We start from the raw sequence: 23,807 nt of genomic DNA, 5'->3' as shown, positions 1-23,807 counted from the left end.
GTGATATGATTAAAATAATGTTATTTAGGAAAAAAATGATTTTACAGTGCACCTGATCTGATTTAATATCCAATCCTACTAAAATAGCAGTTAAAGGTTAGATATGTGAATACTGTGGATATAGTACTGTCCCTTTTTGTGTCTGCAACTGCCTGGTTTATTGTTGTTTGTGCAATTCCTGCTACTTGCTTATTTTGTATTGTATTTTAATTTTTCCACCTTTTCCCATTCTTTGTATTTATTGATGTCTATAAAGAGTGCATCTGTTAAGTCACTGTATTGAAGCAATGTACTGTTGTACCATGGTTGGAAACCATTAGAGGTGTGAGCATGTATAAATGTTTTCAACAAACAGAAATGTTGACTTTGGGAGAAAGAAAAAAATAGGTTTGTTTTCTTATATGATACATTAAAAATTGAATGCTTTTGCACAGAATCTTGAATGTCATAGTCAGTTTTTTTATGTATTGATATGGTGCACCTGTTTGCTAATTAACTAATTTATGGTCTGTACAAGAAATGTAGCCGTTTGTTCCATGGTAATGGACAGGTGCAATATGATTTGAATTTTTTTCATAGCTTTTTATCTGGGTCTATATATATACTTGTATAAGTTCAAACATTGTAATATGGAACCAAAAGTCCGAAATCCAAAAATAGCGAAGCCAAGGCTAATCGATTTTTTTCCCAGGGAAAAAAAAATCGGTGGTCCATTTTCGGGGCTTTGCTATTTCCTCCACTGTGGTGCGATCTCAGAGGTGGGAAAAGTTTTGAAATTATTTATTGTGGTCTCATTTTTTTATATCAAAAATGTCTGTCATTTTAACAGGGGTGTGTAAACTTTTTATAGCCACTATATGTATATATGTATTTGTATGTTGACTGAGTTAGTCGCACTAGGCTAGTGACCACTTTCCAGGGCAGACCTGAGGTGGTGTTTATACTACTAAGGGAAATTTAGTCAGGGTATCAGAGAAATTCATCCACTCTTTTTGATAGTTATGATGGGATCGTTCACATTCACCTGAGCTACCACCAAGTTAGGCAGATAGAGCCTTGGTTTAACAACTCATCCCAAAGGGAGGAGTTCAGCACCCGTTATACTGCACTGCAATGTCAGTACTGGAAATTAATCCATACATCTGGGGTGTGAATAGAACCTATGGCTTTCTGATCTCCCAGTACCAAAGGCACCACTGACATTGTTTGTCTGTGTAAGGGGTAATACTAACCCTAACTTAAGTCAGGGCCTTTATGTTTGTGCATTGTCACATGCTGGAGTGGAATTTTAAACAGATACGTTTTGGAATCTTGTGGCTCTACAAGAACATTGTGACTGAATAATGAGCATTTATTTCACAGTGTGTGCCTAACTGGTTCCTTTCATTTACCTTTTCTGTACAACAGTGTCAGGAGGCCGCAGTCGATTGCACCTCATTGACTTGGGCAGCTGTGTAAAAGTACTAAGCAAAAGTCGAGATGGTGGATCCGGACTTTGTCTGTCACTCTCTGCTCTGGGGAATGTTATCCTTGCTCTCGTAAATGGCAGCAAACACATACCATACAAGTAAGTTTGTAGTATGTCGTTACATTTTTTGATGGGAAGTCATTTTTTATATACTTGTGATTGTGTTGTTTTTTTGTTTCAGTACATGTCACATTGAAAATCAAACATCATATGAAGTGTGTAGACAGAATACTGGGAAACTGGTATGCAAAACTGTGTGGACAGTGGCTTTGTATGCTATAATATTTTGCAGGTTCAGGGTTAATTCTGCAGCTAGCAATTCATCACATGACCATGATAAACCTATTAGCCCTCCTTAGCAGTATTTTCACCCTGATAGCCATTCACTTTTCAGGAACACAATTTGAAGATTGCAAGATGATAAAGGACAGAGCAGATGTGTAAAGTAAGTAAACAATAGAATGGGAGAGAGTGGGCATACCTTGAAATATTTCACACAGTGTAGACTTGCTAACCCTATAACACATTTTAGCCCACCCCACTCTCCACTGACCTCAGTGACTCTGGCCAGTAGGATTTGCTCTTTGTCCACATATGCTTTTTGTTGTATGTATGGGTGAAGACTGGCTAGTGGAACTAGTAATGATATAACACTGCATGCATAAGCTTTACATTTTTGGTCCTAACTGCTTGTCCTGTACTCTAGCTATATGACATCTAATCAAATCTGAAAAAAAAAATGTACTTATGGTTCTGTCTATATGCACTGCAGATGACATCTGCCCACACTGCTTGTCTACCTGGCTCCTGAAGGACCTGAAGTTTACACCAGCATAGAGGCAAAACCACCAGATGCATGCCTACTTCTTGTATATCTGTTTAATGGGCATAAGGCATTACACAACACTCACAGACACACTTTGCTTGTGTTATTTGCTCTTCTTATGGTCCTTATTCTCAATGTGTAAGTTCTTTCACAATTTATGTATACTGTCCGGTATATTTACTGTGGATGTAATTGCAAGCTCTTTCTCATGCATTACCTGACATATACCCTGGGTGAACACAGGAATGACTTCCTCTTGGCTATATTTTTTCAATTGCTGTATTAATATTGCATGTCTGTCATTTAGTGTCCTTCTTTTATATTTGTTTTGCTTCTCAGAAGAATCTCATCAGAATTCTGGTTTGGCTTTCTATGCAGTCTGTAATCTCATTGTGTACAAGATTAAGGATCTGAGACATCACACAGTTCCTGTGTACCTCCATTTGCTTATAGCATGATTCATACCAAGTTGCTTACCCAGGGCTTCTAGGTTTCTCCCAGGAAAGGGATGCTTATGTCAAGTGAGTTTCTCTGGTTAGGAAGTGTATCAAAGAAAATTAAAAAAAAGTGCTGCAGATGTGTGCCTGAGCCTGTTTCATTCCATCAGTGCATGTGACACATACCGTGTCATCTTTAAGTAATTCTTACTTTCTTAATTGAACTAAACTGCTTGCATTTTCAAGCAGTTTATATATTAAAGTTAAGTTACATTGATGTGAGTGTGACAATGTATGGGCTCACTGTATTTTTGAGAAACCCTAACCCTCCTTTGAAACTGCTCCCTAGGTGTGATGTATTATTCTTTTACATGTCTGTGTGTATTTGCTTATTAATAAATATGTTTATGTGTATGTATAGGTACATTCATCTTAGCCAAGTGTGGCTTTCATCAGCATCTCTTTTATTGACACACTTCGGTTAGCAAAACAGATTGTCAACAGCTGTGCAAGATCAACAATTCTCCAGGTTGGGGAATATGCCCTACCCCCTGGGAATGAGTGATCTTGCAGTAGGAATAAATGGATCTATATTAGAACATTGAAGTTTCAAAACTTTGAATTTTCTAATATCGAACCCTATTCAGCGAAAGCTGAAAATATCGAAGCAACAGAAAACCAAATTTTTTCCTAGGGAAAGAATTTGGTTGTCCGTTTCTGTTGCTTCGATATATTCAGCGCTGTGGTGGAAAGTTATGGGTCTGGCTCAGGTAAGTGTGCAACTGAGTGCGGGTTAGGATAGTTAGGGTTAGTGTGCGGGTTAGGTACGTGTGTGATTGTGTGGACGTGAGGGTTAAGGCGGGTTAGGTGAGTTAGGGTTAGGTCGTGGGTTAGGTATATGTGCGATTATGTGGATGTGAGGGTTAGGGTGGGTTAGGTGAGTTAGGGTTAGGGCGCGGGTCAGGTAAGTGTGCGATTGTGTGGATGTGAGGGTTAGGGCGGGGTAGGTTAGTTAGGGTTAGGGCGCGGGTGAGGTGAGTGTGCGATAGTGACAGACCTTAGGGTTAGGGTTTGGGTTAAGGTAAGTGGATAGTTAGTAGTGTCTGTATAGTTTAGTGTAGGGTTAAGTGTAAGATTTTAGGTGTATGTGTGTGGATTGCTGTTTGTTTGGTGTTCTTGTGTTGTGTGTATGTGTTTTGGAACAGCAAATTTTTTCCCTAGGAAAAAATTTGCTGTTCTGTATGCTCAATGTTTTCAGCTTTCGCTGAATAGGGTTCGATACTAGAACATTCGAAGTTTTGAAACTTTGATGTTCTAATATAGACCCGGAATAAATTATTAGCAGGGGTGTGGGGATTGCAACCCTCACATGGAGGGTGTAGGTGTGCTTGCCCCCCCCCCCCACAAAAAACACATGTTTCTTATTGCATGGTTCAAGGTTATTCCTCCTAATATGCACAGAAGTGTGTCATTAGTGATGTTGATGTAAAGTGGATTCAATTTGGATCACTAGATGCATATATATATATATATATATATATATATATATATATATATATACACACACACACACACACACACACACACACACACACACACACACACACATACACACACACAGACACACATATATGCACATGTATATATTTATTTCTATCTATATATATATATATATATACACACACACACACACACACACACACACACACACACACACACGCACGCACGCACACACACACACGCATATATATATATATATATATATATATATATATATATATATATATATATACACACACACACACACACACACGCATATATATATATATATATATATATAGATATATATATGTATATATATATATATATATATATAAATATGTATACAGAAATAGAGAGATGTGTGTGTGTGTGTGTGTGTGTGTGTGTGTGTGTGTGTGTGTGTGTGTGTGTGTGTGTGTGTGTGTGTGTGTGAGTGTCTTATGTATATACTGGAACAGAATTACAATAGATGCATATACTTTTTATGTCTGGTAAAACAATAGCCAGATGACTGCCATATGAAATTTGCACTCTCACATCTGTAAAAGGCACCTTCCAGTGTTCTGTGAAGTAGTAATTAGACACAAGATATTCTTGTTTTATGCCTATGGCTTAATGACTATTTTGTTGAAATACTTGCTCTGTGGCCTGCTTGAAGTAGAAATTTGCATGATGAGAAGTTGCAGTTGCCCCTGTTCCCTGACTGTAATCAATAATTGTGACAGTATTCTCTGTACTGTAAACTGAAAAACATTATCAAGCCCACTAATTTAGCCCATAAGCTTAGGCTGGCCTCTGAAGGCAAAGATTATTATGAATCCTTCTTTATCTGTATTGGAAAACTAAAAAACAATACACATTACTCAGAACTTATTCATAATGATGCTTCCGTCTTCCTATTCCGACCCTATAGACATTGTCAGTGTCCTTGCAAACGAATTTAGTAACAACCTCACCTCTGAGCCTTCTATTTAAAGCTGCAAAATAACTATCCCTTACTCCCACAATTATCTCTAAGATCATTTACTGAAAGTGCTAAACAACACCAAAAGTATTTCCTCCATGGGAACTAGCAATATACAGAGTTGCTTAATTAATAGTGTTAAACATGCCTTTGAGGACATACTCCTCAAACTGTTTAACCTAAGTTTAGCTACTGGTTTTGTCCCTGGTGAGTGGTGCACTAAAGTGGTGATCCCCCTCATTTAGCTTGACTTCTGACTTTTGTGTTTCTGAAGTGCAGGTTCTGTCTATTTAATCTGACAATTTTCTTCAAAAAGGTTATAGACGCTGTAGATGTTGGCCGTGCAATATATGCAAAATCCTTTGATTCCATTCCCCATGCTAGTATCATACAAAAGATAAATGCTTTAAAAATCAACCCATATGTAGTATGATGGATAGTAAACTGGCTGAAAGATAGAATCCATGTAGTATGAATTGCAGGTGCCTTGATCAGAATGGCTGTGAGTGACCATTAGTGTCTTTCAGGGCTCGCTGCATGAACCTGTTCTTTTTGGTATTTACTTCTCAGATAATGAGGCAGAGAGGCAAGGCCTCTAACTCAAAATGTTTGCAGGTGACTGTAAACTTGAGGTTATTGTTATGTCCCCTATGACAGCATAATCCTGCAGAATTAACTCTCTATAACAAACTCTTTGTCATACTAAAAATAGGATCAGCCTAAGTGGTAAAAAGTGTAGCAGCATCACTTTTGGTAAACAACACTGCTACAAAATGAAAATATCATCAGAGACCAAGTACTGGGATTGATAGCTCCTTCTCCTTTGACTGTCATGTGATAAGAGCTGTCAGGAAATCTTTTTATTTATCCCAGCTAAATGCCAAAGGAATATCACCAAGATCTAAAGAGATAATCACTCTCTTATAATCAGCATTGATTGGCCAGTCATCGAGTGGAATGGCCCTGTTGGGAATATATCTAAACATATCAAACAATTAGAAAGATCCCAAAGTTTCCTGGCCAAAAAGGTCCCTGAGCTCAGTGAGCTGTGAAGACAGAGAGACTGGAAACTATATCACTTTATTCACTGTCTTATACACTTTTTAGGGGAGCTCACTGTTTCGCTTTTTAGTACCATTAGAGACCTGATTGTCTTAAACCTCCAATATCTCCACCAATATTACAAGGGACCCAACTCTTCACTAACAGTTAAATATAACACAGTGGTGGGACAGGAGTAAACCCACTGCCTCCCAAGCATCTTGAATAAACTTCCTCCACATGTTAGTCAGTGTGACTCACTGTCTTCCTTTAAACATAACCTAGATGACTGGATGGATATACACAAATTTATTCTGGGATAGACCATTGGAGGTGTAGCCTGAGGAAGGGAACCTGCAAGGCGAAAATAGTCATAAAACTCAGTGGCCTTAAAATATCTCTGAATCTATGAATTAGAGGTTATGTGACAGCTGTGTGGCAGATTTTACTTCATCATTGTCACATGTCAGCTATAGTAATACATACTACAGAATGCATAAAAACTAAAAAAAAAAATCTTCTCCCTCTGTCTCCTTCCACTTCTTCCCCACACAATAGCGTGCTGTTACCTCAATCTACACCACATCTCTTGTGCAGACTCACTTATCGTAAACACACCATAATTGGGATGCCTGTCTCATGTGTATCAGTCACGTATGTCTCTGACCAATACATACCTCCCCTGCATATCTGCTGACAGATGTGCCTAATTTATTCCTTACAGAACTTGATGCCCATCACAACTTCACACTAACTTCTTCTCTATCCCTCTCCAAGGATCACCTTTTCACTACACAGTGATATATCACTCACTGCATCTGTCTTCACTCTTTAACTTGTATCAACCCAACATTGGCAGGCAGCAGTCATTACCCTCCCAGTATTTGGGTGCTTAATTATATCCAATACTGCCTTTGTATAAACAATTCATTTAAAGTATGTGTATTCTAGAGTGCAAACACCAACATGTCTTGGTATTAATTTTTATAAAGATTTGTTTTAATGTAAGTTTACTACAGTATAAGCCCAAAATGTGATTTGTATTTTTACAAAAAGATTCCCTTTAATGTATGTGTATTGCACAGCACTGTGCTGTTAATTCATTGCTGAACATCACTGTTCTCCTTTTAAAAATGTTTGCACTGGGGCAATGAAGGAGGAAAGCCCTCCACACCTACCAACTTATACTTACCAACTCCAAGATTGCCATACCTTAGAAAAAAGGGAATATTCTGAGAAACAGGAATATCATAATTAATATATATGTCCATATTTTTCATCATTCAGTGTCACTATTCTGGGACCAGTACTAACAAATCTCTCAATATCAAATGCTAACCAAACTGGCCAGTGTACTATTTGCATTAACAAGACTTGGATGGGTATTTATAATAGACAGAAGTTATTTTTTTCTGAACAACTGACATCCGTGTTTAGCTATTTTTGATTACCAGTGGGATTTTTATTTGTTGCATGAGCTTATATTATTATTATGTTACTTATCTGTTTATTATTTATTTATTTTATTTTATTTTACATTTGTTGACTGGGTTAGTCTGACTGAGCTAAGTAGCCCTTTTTCAGTGGATGCCTGGGAGAAAAGCTCCACAGTTTTACATTTTTAGTGTTAATAGTATCAGAAGGTTACAATGTATGCATACAATAAAATACATTTTATCAGAAAAATAATAATGGAGAAAAAAACATAAACATGCATAAGAGAAATTATTCTATGCAAACATTTTCAATAGACAGTGAAGAGTTCATAGTATATGTAGTTATTCCATGAAGTATGTGACATTAGAAATGGAGATAAGAGATGGAGAAGAAGAGATTTACGAGCTAAAAAGGTTTGAAGTTTTGGTGATTACATATGAACTAATGGGCTAGATCAGGGAGGATGAGTGCAGAGGCAGGACCAGTGAGTTTGGAGGTGCTCTCTACTGGCAGTTTTGAATTGATTTGGATGTTTGAGGGACCTGATTTCTAGTGGTAATTTGTTCATTGATATGGTAGGATTGTAGCTTTAGAGGTTGCAGCTTTTAGTCTTAAATTTGTATATTTGTAGTAGGTTAAGCTCAGAGCTATGTAGGGCCCTAGTGGGGGAATATTGAGAGATAAGGGGAGATGGTAGTGAGACCAGCTATGTTATATGGGTTGGAGACGGTGGCATTGACGAAAAGGCAGGAGTCAGAGCTGGATGTGGCAGAGTTAAAGATGTTAAGATTTGCACTGAGTGTGACTAGGATGGACAGGATTAGGAATCAGTATATTAGAGGGTCAGCTCAGGTTGGACAGTTTGGAGACAAAGCAAGAGAGGTGAGATTGCATTGGTTTGGACATGTGCTGAGGAGGGATGCTGGGTATATTGGGAAAAGGATGCTAAGGATGGAGCTGCCAGGTAAGAGGAAAAGAGGAAGGCCTAAGATGAGGTTTATGGATGTGGTGAAAGAGGACATGCAGGCGGTTGGTGTGAAAGAGCATGATGCAGAGTTCAGGAAGAAGTGGAAACAGAAGATCCGCTGTGGTGACCCCTAATGGGAACAGCCAGAAAAATATGATGAAGGGGAGATAAGCTAGGCCATGAGCATTTCAGATATAGTATAGAGTGAATTATTTGTAGTTGAGAGCGTAGAAGCTGGCGAGGTAATTCTAGCCAGCTTAGGTATCTTAGTGAAAGACAATGATGCGATTTATAAGTCTGGTGAGCAGCAAATCTGGCAACCTTGTTTTAGGCAGACTCTAGTTTAGTTAGAAGTATGGAGTTAAGATTGGTAAGAATTTAACATCTATATAGAAGGGTAGGTAGGAGGTATGCATGAGTAAGGGTTATTCTTGCTTTGTTAGTTAGAAGCTTTTTGTTTCAATAAAGAAGGCCAATTCTTTGGTGTGTCTTTTTGATGCAGTTGTTTAAATGTAGATCAAACTTGAGATGGTCATCTATTGTTACTCCTAGTAGTTTTGTACTAGGTTCAACCTTAATGGGGGCATTATTGAGGGGTGGTACAGAAAATGTAGATTTAAGGTAGGTGAAGTTCTTTGGGAGAAATAGTAAGAGTTTTGTCTTTTTAGGGTTAACAATTAGCTGATTGTCACAGAGCCAGGATTGCACTGAGTTAAAAAATGCTTGAGTTGCAGAGATAAGGTCAGAGGGAGTATCTGCGATGGTGCTGATGGTGGAGTCATCTGCGTATTGTACAAGGGATGATTGTGGACAAGAGGTGTAGAGTAGATTAGTGACTGTATTGAATAGTAATGGGCCAAGGATAGATCCTTGGGGACTCCCATTTTGACAGGAAGAGGAGGGGAGAGAGCTGAGAGCCATCTCACTGACTGTAGATGGTCAGTGAGATAGCTGGAAAACCAAGTAATAGTAGAGGCAGAAAAGTTTAGGTTAGCCAGTTTGTTCAGCAGAAGAGAGTGAGAGGCCATATCAAAGGCTTTTGAAAGGTCGAGAAATAGGTAGGAGACCAACTTATTATTGTCTCTGGCTAGATAAATAGTATTAATGAAGGATATAAGGGCAGTTGTAGTGCTATGTTTAGGGTGAAAGCCATGCTGTGTAGGAGTGAGCAAGTTTTCCTGTAGAAGGTATTTCATGATTTGTTTATGTATGCATTTTTCCAGTATTTTTGAGAGTGGTGAGAGGATCGCGATGGGTCTGAAGTTTGTAATGTCAGTGGAGTTACCTCCTTTGTGAATGGGTATGGTGTAGAATTCTTTCCAGATAGATGGGACCTTAGATTCTGAGATGGAGAGATTTATTAGGATTGATACATGGAGGGCAAGGGATTCAGCAGCAATTTGTAGGAAACAGGGAGGCAGGTTTTCAGCAGAAGCAATGCAGGGTTTAAGTTTAGAGAGCAAGGATTTTATATAGTTAGTGGGTACAGTTGTAAGAGAGAAAGTGGTAGAGGAGTTGAGAGTAGGAGAGGATTTGGAAATGTTAGTTGAGTTGGTAGCAGAATGGAAGGAATTTATCAGCTTAGATGTGGATTCAATGAAATAGGAATTGAATGAGGTAGCTGTTTCTTCTAGTGAGTGGTTGGGACAGGGGATGGGAGAGGAAGGGATACCAGGGTGCAGGATTTGGTTTATAGAGTTCCAAAATTTCTTGGGAATTAGAATCAGTATTATTATACTTTTTTCTATTTTAGGAACTGCTCAATGTTTTAGCTTTTGTATATTTTTATGTATTTCTTTTGCTTTTCTTTGAAGACTAGTAAACAGTTTAACAAATGTAATTTTGCCCCAGGAGCATAAAAGGAATATGTACTACTGTCCTGAGTATGAACTTCTAGCATCCATACAAGGACTATGACTGCAAACAGATTATACTGAGTTAAGTTCTTGGCCTCACGCCATTTCTGTGAATCACAGAGTTGTCCAGTGTCCTTACTTTGCAAGTAAATGAGTATTTTCATATATACACACACACACGGTCAAACACACAAAATATCCAGGGAAGGCTGACAGAATTCTTCAGTTCCTTACAACTTTCTTCCTGGCATGGTACTACTTCGACCAGTCTTGGACAGCTAGAGACCAGGCATACCATTTACTTTACCACTGTTGCTTTGGACACACATAAATTAAAAAAAATAATATTTCATTGGTAGTATCCTCAAGCTATCTGGCTTCTGAAGGTCGATACCACTGATTTGCCAAATTACTGTGCTAAATAATAATACATCCTTCTTAGATAATAAATAAAAATAAATAAATGGCAGGTACATGATCTTAGAAGACAATGCACAAAACTTTACTTAGACAATAAGCTAAGCAATGCTCATACAGAACAAATATGTAGAGGTCAAGGCAATTTGAAGATAATATAACATAACAGTCAGTTATGCAGGCAAGGTATTTAAATAAGAATCTGATCTCCTGAAGAACAACTGTAATTACATAACATCAGATTACATTAGTTTCTTTCTTACATGATAAAACAATAGAAAATAACAGTAGACAGTATTCCCCATGCACTTACAAATTGCTTGATTACTAAAGGAATATTTTGTTTCACAGTTCTGGCCACTTGCCTTTTTGAAGTGAATTTTGTGACATGCTATTTTCTAACAGAAAAAATAGGAAGTTACATTTTACAGTTCAATTACAAATTTCATACATTTTTGTTTCTTCCCTTTTAGGTCATAAGGTTACACACATTTTTGTCACAGGAATCACAAATATTGCAGATTGTTTGTCTTTTCGTCTTTTCCCAGTTAGGGGTCGCCACAGCGGAACTCCGGTCAACTAATAATTGGCAGTAGATCTTTATGGTGCCGAGTTGCCAGCCTGACACCCAACCTTCAGCGAAGGCATGCCCGTTCACACATGTCTTTCGTAGGCCACTCGACCACAGGAAGGACATGCAGACTCCACACAGAAGGCACTCCAGCAGAGAAGTGAACAGGAGAACCTCTTGCTGTGAGGCAACAATGCTACCGCTGTACCACCACGGCTCACAAATATTGCATATTAAAAAAGCTAAAATATAGCCTGCAAAATTTTCCAACAAGCTGAATTTAGTAAAAAAAAAAATAAACAAAAAATATTTCACATTTTTAAATCAATTTTCACTAATTTGGCACCACAGTCACATGTTAGAAACAATTTAACAGTCATGGAGTTCCAACTGGCTGCTCACAAGAGAAGAAAGCATTTTCAGAGGTTAGGGTATGAGAGCACATTGCTAAAATGTGACTGGTTATCCAAAGAAAATAGCAAAGATATTTAAATTTTCCATGGTGGCTGGTGGAGTGCATGTGCCTCTGTTTCACTCAAACTTTTATGAAGAGTGAGAAGACTCACAGATCATGGTCTGTATGATGGGAAGGAAATCTTCCAGTGTTGTGCCATGTATTGTATATTCATATCTTAGACCATAGGTTCATAGGTTCATAGGTTCATACTAGGCTATCTGCCCTAGGGCATTTATAAGCCTAGCCAGAATGTGTTTGGCTTTCGCCACCCATTTTAAATTAATTTTGCTATGCCCTTTTTCGAGGTTAGTATACTGTGCCTCTGTCTAACAGTAACACAGAAGTGATACCCGGGTAAGTTCACGATCTCCCACCCACTCATGAAGATTCCTCTTGAAGAGAGTCAATGAGGGACTCTGCCTAACCTGGACTGGGATTTTATTCCAGAGTGAAGGGAGCCTCTGGGTTATGAGTCTGTCCCTCCAGCATTTCCTATTTATTTCAGTGCTGAGGTTCAAGTCTCTCGAGCGTGTAGCTCGATGGGATTTGGATTTTCTGAGGTGCAGCATGTCCATTAATTCCGGGTTGGACATGGCTTGATACATCAGGCACAGATCGCCTCTGAAGAGGTGGTATGCCACTGAGTAGAGCTGGAGTTTCTTTAACCGGGCTGCATATGGCATCTGTTTGAGCCCTTTGATCCTCTTGGTGAGGTACTTTTGGGGTCTTTCCAGTTGCTGCAGGTGTCTTGTAAGGTACATCCCAAAAGGAGCATTGTACTCAATTATGGGCCTGATGAGGGATGAGTAAAGAGGCACGATGACCTCCCCTGATCTAGATGTGAATCCCTTCATGATTAGGTGGGCTATATAAAATGTTTTTCTAACACTTTGGCCACGTGGTTGTCAAATGACAACTTGGGTCCCCAGGTCCCTAATTACTTCTTCTGTACTTAATGGATTACCACCTATGCAGTAATTTGTGGGCACTTTGTTTTTGCCAAAGGGGATGACTATACACTTTTTGGCATTTAGCTTGAGGCCATGGCTCTGGCACCAGTTGTCTGTTTCTATGCCATTTTGACACCTGTAGAGGTTTGTAGGGCATCATGTGTAGGTTAGCACCTACATAGGGTCTGCAGATGATACCAACACAGAAACTGAGTATCCTAGGACACATTGGCACTCTCTTTCTCCCTCCTGGGTAGTCCTATATCTATTGAATAGGATGAAAGTGTTATCTCTCCATACCTAGCCTGGTTGCTTCACAACATGAGTGCGTACCATTAGTGTCAATGTATGAGATCCCCATGTTTGGCACCATCAAAAGTGCATCTCTCTGGGGCTGTGACTATATCTATTGTTAAGCCGCCCAACCATGGGTAACTAATACCATCCTGTGAACCAATTAGTCCTTGATAAACAGTCACTGCTTGGGTGCAATCAACAGACTTGCAAGGCTCTAATTTGGGCACAGTCTGCAGCTACCTGCAACAGTGTGGCAATGGCTGGTGTGCATGACGTCTGTGAAGAAATAACATATAAGTGCCAATGCCTCCAGGAGGTCACTGAGTACAGGAAAGATAACTTGATAGGTCTGCTAAGGTCTACAATGTCACACAGTTGCATGCCCACTTGTGTCCAGAGAACAGTGAATGCTACCCTTTCTGTCCTATGCAGCAGTGTTGTCCATGCCCTGGAGCAGTCATCTTGTGAGGCTATTGCTGGGAATCTGAGTCTGCCCTTGTGACATATTAAGGGTATCACTCTCCACAACCCCCATGTCATGATCAGGGATGACACCACAGTGATGAACTCAGTGAAGGTCCATTTTTGTCAGTACATCACATTAGTGTGACAAGGAGCCTCAAGTCTTGCCATATCCAGTGTTGCAAGTGACCCCACAGCATGACCATGTATTGGTTAATCCACCTTGTCCACACAGGCAATTTCCTCTGATACAGATGTCTCTGACCACAAGGCTCATATCTCCACATTTGTTGACCTATAACCCCCCCCCCCAGTTGTATTTCCATCTATGTCTGTGGCTCAAGGCACCTGTGCAAACAATAACACCTGTGACCAAACTATTCTTTCTCCTGAGTGGTGTAAGTAGAGATGTCCTACTCACAGTGTGACTCAGCCATGGACTGCCTGGCATAGCTTTAAAAAAGCATTGTTTATATATTTATTCTGTGTGACATTGCACCACAACTGTGTACATGTCAGGGCTTAAAGAGGTGGAATACACATTTTACTTCACCTGCACTGATGTATACTATGTGCAACACTGTGTGTGTGTGTGTGTGTGTGTGTGTGTGTGTGTGTGTGTGTGTGTGTGTGTGTGTGTGTGTGTGTGTGTGTGTGTGTGTATGTATGTGATGGCTGCTAGTTGCTGTCTAACATCATTGTGGTTAGTGCTTGAAACTACATGTGCAGTGGCAGTGATAGAGCCTGATGTTGCAGGTGCAGAATGCCCAGGACTAAGGTGATAATGTCATATATCTTACAATATGCTATAAAGTGCTTGCAAGTCATGACGGCGGACATACTTTAGTGTCTCACCAGGTGTGTCTAGGCAGTAATCCATGCACTTAGCAGGATGAACACTTCCTCTACAATGCTCCTAGTTTCTTTATGGGTGGTGTTGTATTGCATTTCAGCCACACTGTGTGGGTTCCTTATGGGTGTCATCATCCCGGGTTCCAGCGGATATCCTGCAACTCCAAGAACATAGAATGGATGTCAGAGGGGCTGAGACATATTGTCAGTGGTTGTAGATATGTTGGATTACCAGTGGGCCTGCACTTACCTACTAGATGGTCCTGTGGAACTTTATTGTGTGGGAGGCATCACTACAGATTACCATGTGTTGAGTCATTGACACTGCCACTGTGTTGTGAACAGACATTGGTTTTCACACCCTGTGTGTTGTACACTACCTGGCAATTGGTGGAATAATAGCCCTTCCTACTGATATACCATGGACCATTGTCACTGGGTGGGCTTTTTATTGCCACATGTGTGGAATCTGTTACTCTCACTTCTTTGGGGGGGGGTGGGGTGGCATTGTTGTAGAAGCCACATATGTGGTGATGGCTGTCTCTCCCTTCAAGAGTGTTAAAGAAACAAATATGTGCATCCATGCATAGCAGAAATTTTTTAAGAACTGTATTGATTCTGTCAAAGACAGTACCTCTGATATATCCAGGGTATGTCCAGTGTGTCTATAAAAGGTCTCTGTAGCTAGCATAATAAAAGCTATGCATACCTTGTTATCCACTGGTATAGGAATTCTACTCATCCCTCCATACCTAGTTTGTAGATTGTACATGTCAGCCATCACTTGTATAATATCTCTGTCAGCATGGCAGTCTGTCAGCTGCTGGTCAGTTAGCTGTTGTGCTGTTATCTGTTGGTGGTTACATTGCACCACCGGGTCTATATTATAACATTGAAGTCTTACAACTTTGAATATTGTAATAACGAACCCAGTAGAGCAAAACACCAGAAAACCAAACAGTCAGAATAGCAAATTTTTTCCCAGGGCAAAAATTCGCTGTTCAGACAAACATACACATAATACAAGCACACCAAAATAAATAATCCACACACACACACACTTCACAAAACCCTACACTAAACCATACGTACACCACTAGCTATCCACTTACCTTAACCCAACCCTAACCCTAAGCTCCATCACTATCGCACACTCACCTTACCCGCTCCCTAACCCTAACTCACCTACCCCACCCTAACCCTCACGTCCACACAATTGCACACTTACCTGACCCATGCCCTAACCTTAACTCACCTAATCCATGCCCAATCACACACTCACCTTCATTCGCACACTTACCTTAACCCAGTCCATAACTTTCACTCCACAGTCGAGGAAATATCGAAGCTGCAGAAACGGCCCACCAAATACTTTCCCTAGGAAGGTATTCGGTGTTCTGCAGCTTCACTGTTTCCACCATTCGCTCTACTGGGTTTGATACTATAACATTCGAAGTTGTAAGGCTTCGATGTTATAATATAGACCCTGCACCACCTGTGGACACATGACAATTCCAGATAGTGGCTGTCAGTATTTATGGACATCAAATGCTGCTGTTGAGTTAAAGATGATGATGATGATGATGATGATGATGATGATGAAGCTTTAAGCATATTTACCAGCTACAGCTCCACAAATTTTGACATGCTTTTTGTCTTTAGACTCAGATGCAACTATTTGCTTCACTTTGTTGCTAAAACTATGAATGGTGTCCTCCTTTTGTAGACATTTAGGGCTGAACTTACAAGGGTACAGAAAGGTAGGTAAGAGCTCAAGTCAGATATGCAGTGAAATAACAGTAAGGAAATAATATGTTGATTGGGCTGATCAACAACATTTGTCTGTCACTGCACTTAGGGTTTTTAATATATTACACATGCATTTGCAATGGTTGTAGGCCAGACTGGGTTCCAGTCAGGGTCTGTAGAAGAGGCAGCTGAAAGAGTCATTAGTAGAAAATGTCTTTTGTGTATATCTCCATCAGGTTGCATATATTTAGTAGCAGGGAGTAGCTTTTTATTTTGGCACCAGGTACAAACCATGGCCATCTTTACAATTAAATATTGGGCACTGAATTTCATTTTTTCCCTTTTAGTTTATTTTTCATATAATTTGCTCATAAATGCTTAGGAACACTTCCATTTTAGTCCACACACTGCAAACTTACTTCTGTAAGGTATAACATGTTACAGTAGAGTTCTGCAAAAAATGTGAATGTAACTGCCCATCTCAGATAGGCCTTCGGCTTCTTAATGGGCACTAATTCTCTCCCACAGATTGCTGTAAAAGGATAACATGAGATTTGGATACCTCTTAAACCTCTTATTCTTGCATTATGAAGAAATGCAGCCAGAGCCATACTGGATTTTGCCGAGTAGAGCAGATAAGGAGTTGGAGCTTATAAGACTGACAAAAGGCAGCTCACATTTCTTTTCTGTCCAGGCACTGTTTTGAAAATTAAACACAGATGCTCTTGGTTTTTCAGGGAATTTAAATCCTTCTTAATCTTTTCTGCAAGTGGGATTATGAGTTTGAAAAGCCAACAACTGCAACTAAAGTTGGCAATGTTATCTGCTCGTAAATATGACTTCTTTTTGTTTGTGCCAGAAATTAGTGTTTGCTGAAAGGAAATAGCCTGGATATTTACATGTTCCTTGGCATTTGCTCAGTTAAGATCACAGTTCATTAAGTGCACTGGTTTGCAACAGTATGCAGTCTTCAGTGCAATGCCAGCGGTAACTTCCACAGGATAACTCTTTAAAACATCATATCACAGCCCTAGTTTGTCTCTTAGTCAAGTTTGTGTGCACAGAATTGAGAGAATAGCACAACAGGTAACTTGGCATAGTTGACAGAGTGGTCGTCTGCCAGAAAGTTCATATTTAGTACAGAAAAAGGCCCTGAATGATAGAACTGAACTGGGGAATGTCTACTAATAACAACTACATTGAAAAAAAAAAAACTTGGGGTAGTTATGTCTGTGAATTTAAAAGTCAGCCATGTTCAGCAGTCCATATTCAGTCATCTGCCCACCCTCTCCCACATCTGTCTTACTTGCTGTTTCAAAATGAGACCCCTGCCCTGAATCTTAATAAAGGGAAATCCGAACCGTAAAAGTTGTGGGGGGGAGGTCCTCAGAGATGAGATCATGGTGCCCTGGAATCATGTCATCCTGACAGCTGCTGAGAATGTTATTGAATGCTCTTTCCTACTGTTCCACTCAATTCCTTATAAACATTACAAATGCACATGCGTCTAGGTTAGAGTCGTTATTCTCCACCAGTCTGAGCTGGGTCTTTGGCTGAATCTCACAGCCCTACCAGCAGAATTAGAGAGGCGACAAAAATGTCACTCTTTCCCTTTTCATTATGAAGTAGTGCATGCAGTTCATGTCAGGACCTCAGCACACTTAAAATGGTGGAAAGCTGAATGCAGAAACTGCATGGAATGAGAGGGAAAAGGCAGCTAAGAAAAAGTAGCGTGCACACCAAAGTGAAAGGAGGGAAAGACAACTGCAATGAAGGGGATCTGACACCAGTGGCACTAGTCAGTCTTGATCCTCCTGGATCTCTCAGGGAAACTTTAAACTATTTACACATTATTTCCACGAAATGATGTAGCGAGCATGCATTCCCTGCAGATTATTTAAAAGCCTGTATTCTTGTTTAATTTAAGATCAGCTTAAACTCAGCACCTCCAAAACTGATGCCATATCAGCTCAGGAAATCTTGAGAATATCTTCCTTTCCTTCTGTGTCCAATTTTATCATGTATCGTAGCAATCTTGAATTTGTTGACAAAGTGTGTAATTTTGGTGGTACTTTAGACTCTAGGTAAATACTTTGGGATCTGATTTGGCTGTAGTGAAATCTTCATGTTTCTCTTTGTGAAAAATCTCACAGACTAGGCACCTACTGCTGATCTTTCAGTTGTTGTTCATGACATTGGACTATTGTAACACCCCATGCCCAGGACTTCCAAGCACTGAGATGGATCAGTTACAGATGGTGTAGAACTCTTCTGTATGGCTACTAACTGATGCATCACTTTACCAAAGCATAACACATGTTTTATACACTATGCATTATGAAAGGATTTGGACTGCATGACTATGTGAGCTGACAAGACCACCTCTTCCCTGAGTTGTATGTTTGTGTGCATGCAGGCAGGAGTAGCAGCATCCTACTGTCATGCCTTCTCTGTCTTTGTCAGTCCTCCTTTTAAACAGTATTTTCTTTACTTCAACTGCATTTGTCATGTTGATACATCCAGTAAATCCTGTTCCAGATGCTGGCTCTGCAAGATCCTATGTAATTGATGCTACAACATGCCTAAATTATGGTGTTATGGATACGATAAATGCCTTTTCCCTAAAAGCATTTAAGGTCCACATAAGAGATTCTTTCTGTTCATTCTTGGTGACACCACTTTCAGTGCATAGTGTTTGTTGCTATTTGGGCTTTTTCAGTTTCCAGAGGTGGCCAAATTAGTCATGTTGGCCAAAGTTTTGTAGGAGACAGATCTTAATGTATTTTGGTTTATGGATGACGTCTGCCTTATAATCATGTTGAGGAACTCCATGAAAGCATAACTATAGAGGATGCATCTATGGCTTCAGTCCCTGCAGGACTGTAAATTTAGAGAAGTCTTCTCTGACTTCTGCTCTGAGGGTAACCTAGGTAATCTAATAACTGGACACTCCCCATTGCCAGTCATTCCTGCCCTTGCAGTGGATTCAGGAGGTCATGACTTTGGCAGCCTAATTGAGATCTCATTACAAGGTGAATGTTTGGTCACTGCTGAATCTCTGTGACCTGATGGTAACTACTTTCTTCATGACACCATTCAAAAGGCTTTAGATGTAAGTGTTGCATTGGACTGCCAGATTTAATTTATTTTAAAGCATCCATACATCTGTGGGCATTCTTCTGGTATTAGACCTCTGGCACTAGGCCCAAGAATGGTGGACAATTCCCACCAATTTATTGGTGGGCACTTATTTTCTGCAGCTAAACCCATTGCAGACTCTGAAGACAAATGCTTTGTTTGCAGGTTGAAGAGCGCACCAGGGCTCCCGTTTGTTCCTTCAGATGGGCTCAAGTTCTTAGATCCTTATTAATGGAGAGAATTGCTTCTGCCTTAAACAAAGATATCCCCAGTGAGTAGATTGATAATCAAATCGACCTAACAGGCTGGCTGCTGAAATAGACCACCCTGATCCTGCCATATCTTCTGGATAGGGTTTCAGGGGCTATTGAGGCTACTAGGAAACATTTTACTCAACAAGATCCATGCCTCCTAAGTGGAAACAGTCACCAATTTCAGCAGTCATACTCTTTAACATATTTGTTTAGGTTATAGGAGATCTTGGCCTTATCTCTTGTACCTGTGTGGTTTGGGCTTCTTTTGCTTCACAGTAAGGGTGTATTTATCAGCTGTTTCTGCTTATTAGGATTTTATTGAGGGTATAACTGTGACTCAGTGGCAGCTGGTCACACAGGTCCTCAAAAGGGTGTTGCATATCCATTGTCCTTTAATGAAACCCTGCCCTCCATGGTCTACAGCTTCATGAAGGACAGACTTGGTAGCTCAATAACATTGAAGATAGCTTCTGGGAAAACATTTCCTACTGATAATCACTTATTAGCATAGACTCTCAGAGCTTTGTTTTTCATGTGTAAGGGATCATATCTTATCTTTTGCAAGGCCTGATATCCCTTATAAATAACTATTATTTCCTCCAGAAAGTGGTTTCCAAGTTCTCCCTGATCCAGTCCATTCATTGTGGGCATAAACCAGGAGAAGGAGAGCTTCTATCACCCTACAGAAACAACTCCAGATTTGATTTTACCTGAAAGGAGTGTGCAAGTTCAAGACAAAGAACCAGATATTCTCTTTTGTGCTTTGGAGGCAAGTGCTTACAGTTGCAGAGCTGGTACTTCAGAAATGGACGTCCAGCAGCTTTACACTTTTTTGCCATTGGTCAAATAAGAGATGCTGCAAAAATGATGTGGTCAGAGCTTGTTCAGTAAATAAGTAGGTGTCTGCAGTAACTGCTCTACAAATTTGATTTGCATGCATTTATTCTGTGACTATTTGTTCTTCAGTGCACACCTTCACCAAGCATCATTGTTTAAAAGATGATTTAATGGTCAGATGTCAGGCCTCCTTTCATACAACTCTACTTCAGGATTCAGATTTTTAAACCTTAGTCCTTGCACTCTCCTCTGCTTCCTTCCACCATGGTGGCTGCTGCTTGGGATACAATTCATTCACAGGACTTTCACTGTTAGATATTACATTATCAGCTGACCTACAAGAGGACCTTCCTTCATAGGTCAGGAATCTCTTCCGTCCATTACTCTCTGAGTGACCATGTGCTTTATCTAGTGCCGGCTCCTTTAGTTCCCTGGGGGTAGACAGGTGGCTAGTTATATATTATTTCTTAGAAGTGTAGCAATCAAATTTGCATTGTTATTCCTTGATCTGCAGGATTGGGATTCATTTGTGGGTTTACGAGACAAGATTGCTTACGTCTTTAGTAAGTACCGGTCTCAAAGTGGCAAAGCAGCTTTTCCCTAAAATAGCTCTTTATGTCATTATGTCAGCTGTGTCTGTGGAATTGCATGACACTCAGTTTCATTTTGAGGAATTGACACCTTCCAAGTATTTAAAACCAGCAGAAAATCTGTCCGTTTTACATATAAAAAGCTCATTGGTTATCTTTTTCTGCATGCAGGTAAGATGAGATGTAGTTCTGATGTTTCAGAAAATTATAGGTTTCTCTTGAGAAACTGTATATTAAATATACCACTGAAGCCACTTTGAATATGCCTTCTTTTTTTGACACCTAACAACTAGTTATCTTGTCCATGAGTTCATTTAGCTTAAGGACATTCTGTAAAGTATACGTTACATCTTCAAAAGTAGTCACACTGTTGTTTTGGTATGTATTATGGAAAACAGTCTTTAGTACCTTGCATATTTCTACATATATTTTCATACACATGCAAATCAGTGTAAGACTTTAATATCTCTATTGGTCTTGAGCTAGTATTTCAGGTAGTTTATTTCCAAGTGATAGAATGGAACCAAAAACAGATAAAAAGTCTGCACGAAAAAGCAACATAGCCAAAACAACAAAAAAGACATAGACAAACCAGAGTCTCTGCAGTGCCATACCATAAACCACCTTTACAGGAGATTAATGGGATATATGCACATGATCCTTTAAGGGCTTATAGACTTTTGAATAACCACTAATTGTATACGTTTTTATTGATAAATTCAGGGCAGTAAAGCTAAACCTCACTAGCTGTGTTTATAACTTGTTTCAGAATGTATGCTGCAGTACTTAGGAAATCTGTCAGAAAAAAACATTGAAGAAGAACAGCTCCTCCTGTGGCTGTGACTGAGGTAGGGCAGCTTCTCCTGTGGCTGTGACTGAGATAGGACAGCTCCTCCTGTGGCTGTGACTGAGGTGGGACGGACAGCTCCTCCTGTGGCTGTGACTGAGATAGGACAGCTTCTCCTGTGGCTGTGACTGAGGTAGGGCAGCTTCTCCTGTGGCTGTGACTGAGATAGGACAGCTCCTCCTGTGGCTGTGACTGAGGTGGGACAGCTCCTCCTGTGGCTGTGACTGAGGTAGGACAGCTCCACCTGTGGCTGTGACTGAGATAGGACAGCTTCTCCTGTGGCTGTGACTGAGGTAGGGCAGCTTCTCCTGTGGCTGTGACTGAGATAGGACAGCTCCTCCTGTGGCTGTGACTGAGGTGGGACAGCTCCTCCTGTGGCTGTGACTGAGGTAGGACAGCTCCTCTTGTGGCTGTGACTGAGATATTAGACAACACAGATCACACCACATCTTTGATGTTGATTTGTTAACTCAGTGTTTGTTGCCCTGGCGTAAGGGAGGGGGATAACTGAGCAAACATACAGCTGATGCCAGGAGCCAAAAAACTGGATGAATTTGGCATGTTGAACCATTCTTTTCATTTTAAGATGTGAAACTGTAACATCTGAGCAGTGTAAAAATCAGTTATCTAAAAGGTCCCCCAACTCCAGTTGGTGCAAAATATGATATTTGGGAATGTAGTTGGCAGAGGTGGGGAGTTGTGGCAGGAGGCGATAAAACATAGTTTGGCCACTTAAAGTGGTCACTTTGAGTAATGTAATGACATTCTGCTCAAATGTTAGTGAACATAATTTGAAGTACCGTGCCAGTATTTTCTCATAGATGGCATACTCCTTTCTCGCTCTCACTCTCTCTCTCTGTCTCTGAATATTCCTCCCTTCTTGTAATGTGGCCACGCTGTTGAATTCTTCTAGATGGAAGTACAGGCTCCCTTATCAAATATGTGTGTGACAGTGAACAAACACTATCATTAGCAGCTTCACTCCAAAGGAAATTTAGTCATTCTCATACAGAAATACCACTGTAGGCTGAAGTACTGTAGACTAAAAAGTTGTGCAGCAACAAAAGAAGGCATTGGCATGAAATGGAAAATTACGAAATAGCTTAGGGGTACAATTTTGTATCCACTGGAAAGTTAAAATGTTTAAAACAGAAGCAGATTTTAAATCAGCAAATAAAGGTTGTGTTTGATAAGGGAAATGCTTAGTGAATGGTGTTTTCATTCATGCAGTATTTATATCGAACTTGAAAGCAGAGAAAAATTATCCTGTGTCACTGCTTTGCTACAGAGGACTATTTATTTGTTAAGTGGGTAAACCCAATTGGCACGGTCCTCATTTCAGGGACGACCCAGTAGCACCATTTGATTGAAATTATACCCTGCTCAATAACAGTTCATAGTTTCAGCTTTAGCGGGAAAATATTCTTCACAGGGCTGTAAGTGCATGGTTCGAATATAAAAACGCATGTGTTACTTTAAATATCTTCAGAGTGAAGGAAGTGATAACTGATGTAGTCATTTGAGCGAAAATGATAAATCATGGAAAAGGAAAATTTGCTTGTGTAGAACAAGACCTGTGCACTTTATACTTAAACAAATCATCAAAAATTGATACTCTATCAGTGTTTAGCTTCCAGAAATGTCACCTTGTTTGGTTTTACACTGCAACTACCATGGTGAGTTGAAATTTATGTAAATTATTTACCTATAAAATACAAACTTATACATTTTCCATAAAATTCGTATTATCTTGCTTTTTGATCCATTTCACCAGATAGCAGAATAGTTGGCCACAAAGTTCTTTACAAATTCTTAAAGTGAGTAGGTTTTATTTCCTCTAGTAATGCT

General features: G+C 39.8%; 1 protein-coding gene across 2 annotated transcripts in view; it reads left to right on the top strand.

The window, feature by feature from the left end:
* The window catches only part of KIF26B (kinesin family member 26B), a 1,779,156-nt gene that overhangs the window by 1,540,972 nt on the left and 214,377 nt on the right, over positions 1-23,807 (top strand). For both annotated transcript variants that reach the window (XM_044058109.1, XM_044058116.1), the window contains one exon: positions 1,408-1,567. In XM_044058109.1, the coding sequence (XP_043914044.1) occupies positions 1,408-1,567 (160 nt within the window). The remainder of the gene's footprint in view (positions 1-1,407; positions 1,568-23,807) is intronic.

Source organism: Protopterus annectens, chromosome 1.part2 (genome assembly GCF_019279795.1).
Source record: "Protopterus annectens isolate FY-2018-M chromosome 1.part2, PAN1.0, whole genome shotgun sequence".
Classification (NCBI taxonomy): domain Eukaryota; kingdom Metazoa; phylum Chordata; order Ceratodontiformes; family Protopteridae; genus Protopterus; species Protopterus annectens.
Note: the sequence above shows the minus strand (reverse complement) of the source record. Positions and strands in the feature narration are given on the sequence as shown.